We start from the raw sequence: 9,472 nt of genomic DNA on the forward strand, positions 1-9,472 counted from the left end.
AAAAATTAATATTAAAGCTTTTCTCTGGTTTGAGTCTTTATCTTTTTTATTTGTAATCGAATCTGTATTATATAAACTTTCTTAAAAGTGTTAGAAATTATTATTATATTAAGTTAGAAATTATAATAGGTGAGAGGTGTTGTCAAAGCTGAAGTAATCGATAATATGGGTACTAGTTATGTAGTATCCAGAACAATCGAGTCATCAAAAGAAAAAAAGAGGTTTAAAACCCTTGACAGCACTGTAACTAAAACGAGTAAAGATAAGAAACAGGTGAATGTCTATTTTGTAATATTTACCATCTTATTTTATAAATCATATATCTTATTTAATTACTTTACTTCAATTGCATTAATAATATATATATATATTTTTTTTTTATTTTTTGTCATAGAAAGATTCAATAACTAATAAATGTGCTAACGTTGATGCAGAAATTGGTATAGCATTAGGTGTTTCAAGATCGATCTTGAATTATGTCATATTTTGCCATCAAGATGAGCTTAATTGGCCATTTGACCAAGGAAAACTGTTAAAAGAAAGATTTGATGAAATATTTGACAGTGCAAGATTTAACAAAGCTTTAGAGACTATTTCAAAGCTTCAGAAAGAATTGCAAAGTGATATTCGGACTCTAAATGCAGAGAAACAGACTTACAAAGTACTCGTGTCTGAAGTACAGGATAAAGAGACTAAACTTAAGGAGCAAAAGAAAAGATTGGATACTACAAAGGAGAAAATGAATGATATCGATAAACAACTTGAACCCGTGAAACAAAAACTTGAAGAAGTACAGAAGTTTCATTCAGAATATAAGAATATCCAGACTGAGGAAGGTAAATTGAAAAAAATCGTTTTAAAATATAATTAAAGGGAAAAAAAACATTTTTCTTTTTTCCCCAGAGAAAAAAAAGATGGAATTTGATATGCATAAAGATCGATATGAAAAACTGAAAAAAAGCATAAGGAATATCTATGAAGGAACAACAGAAGAATTAAATGCGCTCATAGAATCTTATGACACTATATTGACGGAAAAAAACGTCGAAATAACAGAGGTATTAAATGTTACAATAGTATCTTTGTATGTACTATATATTGGTTTTTGCTCTTTGTAGAATGAAGCTGAAATCAAAGACATTTCCAAGAAAGAAACAAAAATCTCGAATATCTTAGCGACACGAAGGGAAACTGTAGGTACATTAAAACAACAGGTAAAAGATAATGAGAAAAGAGTGATTCGTCGCAATCAGTTATTAAATGATGCATTACAAGCTTGGAATTTTGATACAGTAGAATCAGATGTATCTGAAATAGGTATTTGAATAAATTTCACATAATTTTAATAAACTTCATTTTTTTTGCATTGCCAAATTATGCAAAAATTTTGTTCTCAGAGGTGAAGGCTCTTACAAAAAGATTAGAAGAAAAGATGCGAGCATTAGAAAAACAAGTAGAGGAAAATAGATTAGGTATGCAAAGAGAAGAAAAGGAATTACAAAGGAAAGTTGATATGCTGCGTAGCAATTATTCAAAGATAGAATCAGAAAAAATCCTTAAAGAGAAGGAAATAACAGATATAAGAGACGAAATAGACACAATTCGAAATGAGATAACACAAGTTAGTATAATCTCATTAAGAAAATTATAAAGATAATTAATCATAGTATAAGTAAGACTTACAGATGATTTATGTGTCATTGACTACTTCAATATCTCATATATACATAAATTTTTGTATAATTTAAGTTCAAGAACCAAGTTCTAAGAACTTTATGTTGTTTTTTCGTGTAAACTACTAGTCTGTGGACTAATATTTTGTAAATACAGATTGCATAACTTTTATATGAAACAAACAATATCACAATCTTGACAGCTATAGCGCCATATTGGACTAAGAAAGAATAAAGAAGACCTCAATTTCGAAATTTTTTGTTATTTTTGGCAACTCTATCTCATAGACACATATTAAGAGAATCTTAAAGTCATCTTACCGATTAAATCATATAATTTTTGTATAAATACAAGTTTGTTTTCTGTTTTTGCACTAGTTGCATTTAGTTCAAAAAGTGTACACTAAAATGATGTCAGCAACGCTGTTCCCAAAATAGTATCAGCAACGCTGTTTCTTGTTCCAGTGCAACAGAACTCATTGGATGAGTTCACTGTACTGGTTGCTCTAGGTCTAAAGTCAGTGCAAGCAATACAAGCATTACAAGTACTAGTGTACACTAGTGTACACTAGTTCAGTCACAGAAAACAGACCTTGTATAAATAGTGCGAAAGTTTATGAGTAATAAAACTATGAAAATATATAAATATGATAATAAGCTTACATACAAAAATATTTTGTATCATTATTATTATCTTTAATTAAGAATTTTCTTAAGGTAGAATTACATTAATATTTTCATCTTTCTCACACGAATCTAATAAACGCAAAAGAAATTAAAAAAAGGCAATGTGAGCCAACATTAACTGTTCATGTATAATAATAACAAATCTAATTTCCATGTAAACAATACGCCATTTTGAAATTTTTTAAATCCTTAAGATGTATACCTGGATCTTCTCTTCAGGATTGTTAGCAGAAAAATCAAGGAAAACCAGGAAAATCAACTAAATTAAAAAGCTCAGGGAGAACCGGAAAAATCGAGAAAAGACAGAGAAATTATTAAGGAATTTATTAACCTAAGATAAAATTAAATTGCTGTAAAATTCTAAGTTTAAATTTCTTTAAAAATTATGAAATAGAATTTTTATTTTTAAAGAAACAATGCAAATATTTTTTATAATTTTAATGTTGCAATGAACAATTTGCACTAATTACCATTAACAGATATTGTTAAAAAGAAAAAAATTTAACTTTGCAAAAGTCAAAATATTAATGATGAGCATTTCGTAAATAATTTCTAATTAATTAAAATGATAATTAAAACATAGTTTTTAAATAAAATTTTAATAAATTTTAATAAAATGATTAGTCTATTAAAATCAGGTTTTATATTTAGGGCTTCCTTAAATTTATCTTTAGATGCTCTATGAATTATTTTATTGACATTGACTATGAACTGAGCACCTAAAGATAAATTTAAGGAAGCCTATAAAATCTGACTATGAATATAGTTAAAAATCTCAATAAACTGTGCAGAACAAAGATACATATCCATCGTTTCCTGTAATTTATTTGTTTTTTAACTTTTCACATATTAGTAGTTCCACTTAACGTTTGCAACACTCATTACAAATCGTATATTATTATTATTATTATTATTTATATTAGCAACTTGTTCTTTAAATAATTCTTTGAATATATTTTTTTATTGTACTGTTATAAAATGAAAAATTTTAACATTTTTCTTTGTTTTTATTCAAAGATTTTTAGGTTTTAATCAGGGAATTTTTTTCAAAAAGTTACTAAGAAAATGGGAAAAAGGGAAAATTTTTTTCTTTTTTGCCAACAACTTGTCCATTGTTAGTCGCTAATACGGCTTTAGGATTCTTGCAAAAATCCTTACGACAGAAATATTTAATTTTAAAAAAGTAATTGTGTTAAAATATTTTAATCTAGATTGGTGCAGCAGGAAATAAATTGAAGTCAATTGAACAAGAACGTAAAAGAGAAAAACAAAAAATTGACGAACTTATCAACGCGGTGAATGTAGATTCTCTTGAAATCGAAAAGGCAAATAAAGTAAAATCCAAACATAAGATTGAAGCAAGTTTAAGCTCCATTGACGACGAAATTTTTTCTTTGCATAAATTAAGTTCGTTAATGGCAGAATTGGAAATAAGAAAGTCAGCATTACAAGCTAAGGAAGAAGAATTGAAGAATTTGAAGAGAAAGCACGAAGATAGTATCAAAGTACTGTTAAATATTCAAGAATTAGAACAAACAAAATTAAAAGATACTTTAGAACGTGTACACCAGAAATTGGTACGTGATGAATCTCCTGTTTATATACATTGTCTTCGTAAAATCTCATTTTGATTATGAATTTTAGGAAAAAGAATCAAATTCCTTAACACGAGAGATTCAAGCACAAGAACGTAAAACTACTGCTTTTGAAACAACAGTACGGCATATAGAATCTGATATTAAGAAAAAGACGATCGAATTACACAGTAAGAATTTCTTATATGTAATATATTTTTTACAATTTTTTTTTCATGCTCTTTGTACATACATATATAAAATTTTTGTTTATACAATAATTTTAAATGTTTTTTTCTTATTTAGATAATAAAGAAAAGATATCTGCAGTGTGCGATTACAAAGAATTCGATGAGACTTTGTTAATGCAATCAACGATTGTAAAAGATCTTCAGGACAAGAGAGGAATTTATGCTTATCAAGCTACTGCCTATAAGGAATATGTTAAAAAACTCTCCGTAAAGAATCCTTGTTGCCCATTATGTCATAGAAATTTTGAGAAGCAGAACAACGTTGCAGATTTAATAAAAGAAATCGAAAGCGATATAATACGTAACCAACCTAATCGTTTAAAATCATGTGAAAAAGAACTAAAGATACAACAGGAAAAATACGATAATATGTTGCAATTGAAATCTATTGTCGAAAAAATCATTCAGTATGAAGAAAATGATTTGAAAATATTAGAGTAAGTGATCTCTTAATTATATATTATATTAATTGGACTCTGATTCCGAAGTTACAGTTTTAATATATTTAATATTTATATTTATTTTTTTTATTTGTAGAGAAAAGTTAAAAAAGACACAGAACAGTGTGGCGCAGTCAAAAATGGCTGTTAAGAATCTAGAAGCGTCAAAGACGGAACCTGAGAAAAAATTATTGCTATATAAAAATATGATTGGCGATATTAAATTCTGGGATCGATGCCTAGACGAGATACAGCAATTGAAAGGAGCAGTTAATAACTTGGAAACTCAAATGGCCAATTCTGGTAATGTTATTTTGATAATTTATTTTAATATTAATGTTATTTCGATAATTATTTCCATTTATAATTATTAATTAGTGTTTTTTCTTACAGGGATTAAGACTGAAAGAACTATGGAAGAAGCACAAGCACAGCGAGAATCTTTGAGAAAATCCCTTAAAGATATTTGTAATCATATTGATGCATTGCAACTCAAATTGACCAAGCATAATGAAAAACTGCAGGATGCTCGAACGAAGTATAATGAGTTACACGAGAAGGAATTAAAAATACAATCTGATATGCAGAAATTGAAACATTTGAAGGACAAGCAGGGTGATTTGTATACACGAGAAATTACTGTAGGAGAAACAGTGGAGAAACTGCGGAAGGATTTAGCACATGCTGAGTCTGAATTGGATTCCAGAAGTCAGCAATTGGAAAAGACCAAGGTTTGTTTTTTATAATATTTCCAAGGCAATTGGCAATAAAATGAATACGAGATTATCTTACGCGATCTATGATTATTTGAAATGCAAATGTAAATACAAAGATGCTAAGACCTTTTTTACAGGTAAAGAACTGGCAAAAGCAAGAAGCTGATAGAAAATCGATATCCGAAAGTGCTAGACATTTGTCTGATTTGCATAAAATATTAGATGAGATCAATTCTTTTATTAATAGTAACGTAATCGAGAAACTCGCGAGTTATGAACGCGAGATAGAGACTTACAATAATTCACTAACGGAACTTATGAACAAGAAAAACGATGCAGAGCAAACTGTAAACAAGTTGAAGGAGGACATTGCTTCTCAAGAAATTGGAAAACGAGAGTTACTCGACAATATGTCGTTACGTAAAATTAAGGAAACGTTAGAAACTCTGAAAGAACAATACAAAAAATTGAATGAAAAATTGAAAAATACGGATTATAAAGAGATGATGAAGAAATGGGAGCAATTAGAAAATGACAAGCAAGCATTGCTTCGGCAAGTAAGTAAGGAGAAAAAGGGAAGAGAAAGAAAAAGAATGAAAGGATGGCGAAGAAAAGGAAGAAGTGAATAAATGATTGAGTAAATAAATGTGAATATGTGACATATCCCTATGTATTATACATTCACACTTATTTTTCGCCATAATATGAATATATGACATACATAAAATATTTAGGACAATGCTCGTGTGCAGGACTAGAAACGCTCTAATAAATGTTTGAACATGAGAATCATTTTTTTATTAGTCCGTCATGTTTTAACAATTCCTGAAAGGAATCGAGAGGGGGTGGGGGAGCGTAAAATGAGAAAGAGAAAGAAATAGTAATATATAGAGGAAATTAAGGAAGAGTGGAGCGGATAGTGATTTTCTTCTCTGGTTGATTCCGCCATTCATAGTACAATGGTATGTACATGCATAATACTAGTGCGACATCGTATGTTCCTTCACATTCCTATCTTCTACTCAGTTCAACAATGCACTAAACATGACGGCTTCTGAATGAATCCGCTCCATTCCTTTGATTCTCTCTGGTAATATATATGTCCTTCTCTCTCGCAAATTTTTGTTAAGACTATTATCATGCATATAAAACTAAGGTTTGTGTTCAAATTCTTATTGGAGTGTCTCTAGTACGATTAAACTAAGTCGAAAAGTCTTCTTTATAATTTTTATAATAATTAACGAGATATTAATTTTTAAAGATCATGTATTCGATTTTTAGAAGACTTATAGGCGTACTACCAAATGCATGCGCTTGGCATAAAATACAATGCATTCCTCGGTGCGAGGAATTGTTTTCTATCACCAATATTGTGTGTATTATTGCCGTTTGTAGTAAATTTCTTGCAATCATAATAGATGGGCGTGCATTTAGCAATATGATCGGTCGGATGCATTTATTTGATAATCTTTAAAATCTCATTAACTATTGCGAAAATTGTAAAATAATATAAGACTTCAGTTTACTTATCTGCGAACGAATATTATCTTAAATATTTTGGGACATTCATCTATAATATTTTTAAATATTTCATATATTGAATTATTAATTAATAACTTGATCTCGATGATGTTTTTAGAGGAATGTCGCTTTAGGGACTCAGGAAGAGTTGGAAAGGATAATTGAACAGTACACGCACGAATTACGGAAAGAGGAATATCGATTAGCTCGTCGAAATTATACCAATAAATGTATTGAATTAACGGTAAAATATTATATCGTATATGATTAAATATGCTAATTGGTGATTTCAAGCAACAAATTTGACTTGCGTAAGTTCTTTTTACTAGGTTCAAGAAGATGTTATAGCTAATTTGAAAGCTTACAATAAAATATTGGATACCGCAATGATCGAATATCACGAGGAGCGTATGTTGACGGTCAATAAGATAATGAAAAAATTGTGGAAGCACGTTTATAAAGGTACGGACACAAGCAGCATAGAGATTTGCACGGAACCTACGGAAGGTGTAGGCAGCAATAGAAGAAGCTATAACTACAAACTGATTCAAACTAAGCATGGCTGTAAAATGGATATGAAAGGACGTTGCAGTGCTGGACAGAAGGTATTCGTGTCGGTTAATTAGCACACACGGAATCAGTGAAATGCATTATATTAAAATCCGAATTTTTCGTAGGTATTAGCGTCGATAATTATAAGACTCGCTTTGGCAGAAACGTTCTGCAAGAATTGCGGCATTCTCGCGTTAGACGAACCAACAACAAATCTGGACGAAGACAATGCCAACAGCTTAGCAGATATGTTAACTAAGTATGCATGCATTTTTGTCTAAAGCATAAAATAGCGATCATATAATTATAAATAATTTAATTAAATGTGTTGCAGAGTGGTTGAGTTACGATCGAAATATCAAAAGAATTTTCAGTTAATTATAATCAGTCATGATGAAAAGTTCTTACAAAAGCTTGCTGATTTGAATAATCACAAGCAATTCCATGAACTTTATCGCAAACACAAGTATGTTATATAATATGTTCTTTATAAGAAATAATACTTGAAAGAAATAATATTTGATAATGAATTGATAATGAATTCTTTCATAGTGGGATGACTACGGTAAAAATCTCTGATTTCAACGAGCATATGGGTTCTCTTTTACACGTTAAAAGTGAAGATGAATCTGATGAAGAGCAACGTCCTATACAATCGACCAGTGGTTTGGGTAGAGATACATCAAATAAGAAAAGATATAATTTGGATAATATTGATGAAAATAACAGACCGCCAGCTAAGAAAAGATATTGTTTCACTGAGTAATTAAAGATACACGTTTTGTTTTTATATTAAACACTTATTTTTTAACTATAATATAATATATATACACATTTATATATCTTTTAACATATATATATTATTTTTTATAATAATGTTCCTGTGGTTTTTACAATTGTTATATTTTCATAATATGTTAGTGTGTGTAATAAAAAAGTGTGTGTTCTCATAAAAAAAGTATATAGATAAAAAAGAAAAGTTACATGTTGAAAATACCTCAAGTAATATGATAAGAAAATTATTTTATAACTATCTCAAAGGAAGGAGGATGTAGTATTCGTATGTAGTATTATTAATAAATTTAATTTTCAGATTTGAGATGTGTTATATAATTCCTGTGTGTCATCTTTAAATATTGAGCTTTTAAATTAATATCAATATTTATAGTACAATTATAATTATAATTGCTATATGAAAAATTTTATAAAATTTCAAGAGTTGGATAATATTAGAAGTAAAGAAAACAATAGGTAAATTTAAAATAAAATTTGACATATGAAACTGCTCGAGAAACATGAATTTTCGAAAAAAAAATTCCAATATTCCTTTATTATGTCTGACAATATCGATCATTAAAAGAAGAGTCATATATTTTTTTCTAATTAACAAATTTATATCATAAATAATAGTAATAATAGTAATAGAAACAATGTAATAGAAATATTTATAAGATGCCATTGAAAATATCGGCTGTTTTTATGTACATAGTTTTAAACATTTTTTAAAATACATTATTTCTTTTTATTTCTAAATTGTCGCATGAATAATACTTTACAATTAGAGTGTCTCGAAAGGGATATTATTAGGGAAAAAGCATCAAGTTTTCAACTTAGGACCAATTGAGATAGGAGAATCGGTCGAACGTGTAATGACGAGAATCAATCGGAAAGTCGGCTGCGGGCATTTCGGTATTGTCTCTCTCCGGCGAGTCTCGATGACCGCTATAGTTAACGAGTTATCGCGAATCGAGTGCCTGGGGGAGGGAACCGACATCGTAATAGGCTGCCGCTGCTGCTGCTCGGCTAGTCGTAACGTCATAATAGAATAGCGATGTTAGTAATACCATCGCCGCGACTGGAGGCAACCGGCCGGGCGATTGACTGGCCCGGCGCGGCATACCGAGTCTAACCAATTTGCATCGCATTGTGTACTCGTTATGGCTTCCATCTGCGCCCGCACTCGCATGCATACATCACTGAGGCCGAGGCGGCGACGTCGAGGCCCTTGGATCTTCTTTCATTAATGTTCCCTCCGTCTCCTCGTAACGGATATTAACG

General features: G+C 29.8%; 1 protein-coding gene across 8 annotated transcripts in view; it reads left to right on the top strand.

Annotated features, from left to right (window-relative positions):
• LOC108685080 (DNA repair protein RAD50-like) overlaps nt 1-8,187 on the top strand; it is a 15,158-nt gene extending 6,971 nt beyond the window's left edge. For 7 of the 8 annotated variants that reach the window (XM_018189711.1, XM_018189714.1, XM_018189712.1 and 4 more), the window contains exons 3-18: nt 130-273; nt 395-836; nt 904-1,058; nt 1,119-1,317; nt 1,398-1,621; nt 3,572-3,937; nt 4,005-4,125; nt 4,241-4,622; nt 4,723-4,928; nt 5,019-5,356; nt 5,479-5,898; nt 6,981-7,106; nt 7,192-7,467; nt 7,540-7,673; nt 7,749-7,880; nt 7,967-8,180. In XM_018189711.1, the coding sequence (XP_018045200.1) occupies nt 130-273; nt 395-836; nt 904-1,058; nt 1,119-1,317; nt 1,398-1,621; nt 3,572-3,937; nt 4,005-4,125; nt 4,241-4,622; nt 4,723-4,928; nt 5,019-5,356; nt 5,479-5,898; nt 6,981-7,106; nt 7,192-7,467; nt 7,540-7,673; nt 7,749-7,880; nt 7,967-8,180 (3,879 nt within the window). Of the gene's footprint in view, nt 1-129; nt 274-394; nt 837-903; nt 1,059-1,118; nt 1,318-1,397; nt 1,622-3,571; nt 3,938-4,004; nt 4,126-4,240; nt 4,623-4,722; nt 4,929-5,018; nt 5,357-5,478; nt 5,899-6,980; nt 7,107-7,191; nt 7,468-7,539; nt 7,674-7,748; nt 7,881-7,966 lie in introns of all 8 variants that reach the window. The other variant, XM_018189718.1, reaches the window with a different exon arrangement.
• The last annotated feature ends 1,285 nt before the right edge of the window (nt 8,188-9,472 follow it).

Source organism: Atta colombica, unplaced genomic scaffold, assembly GCF_001594045.1.
Source record: "Atta colombica isolate Treedump-2 unplaced genomic scaffold, Acol1.0 scaffold145, whole genome shotgun sequence".
NCBI lineage: Eukaryota > Metazoa > Arthropoda > Insecta > Hymenoptera > Formicidae > Atta > Atta colombica.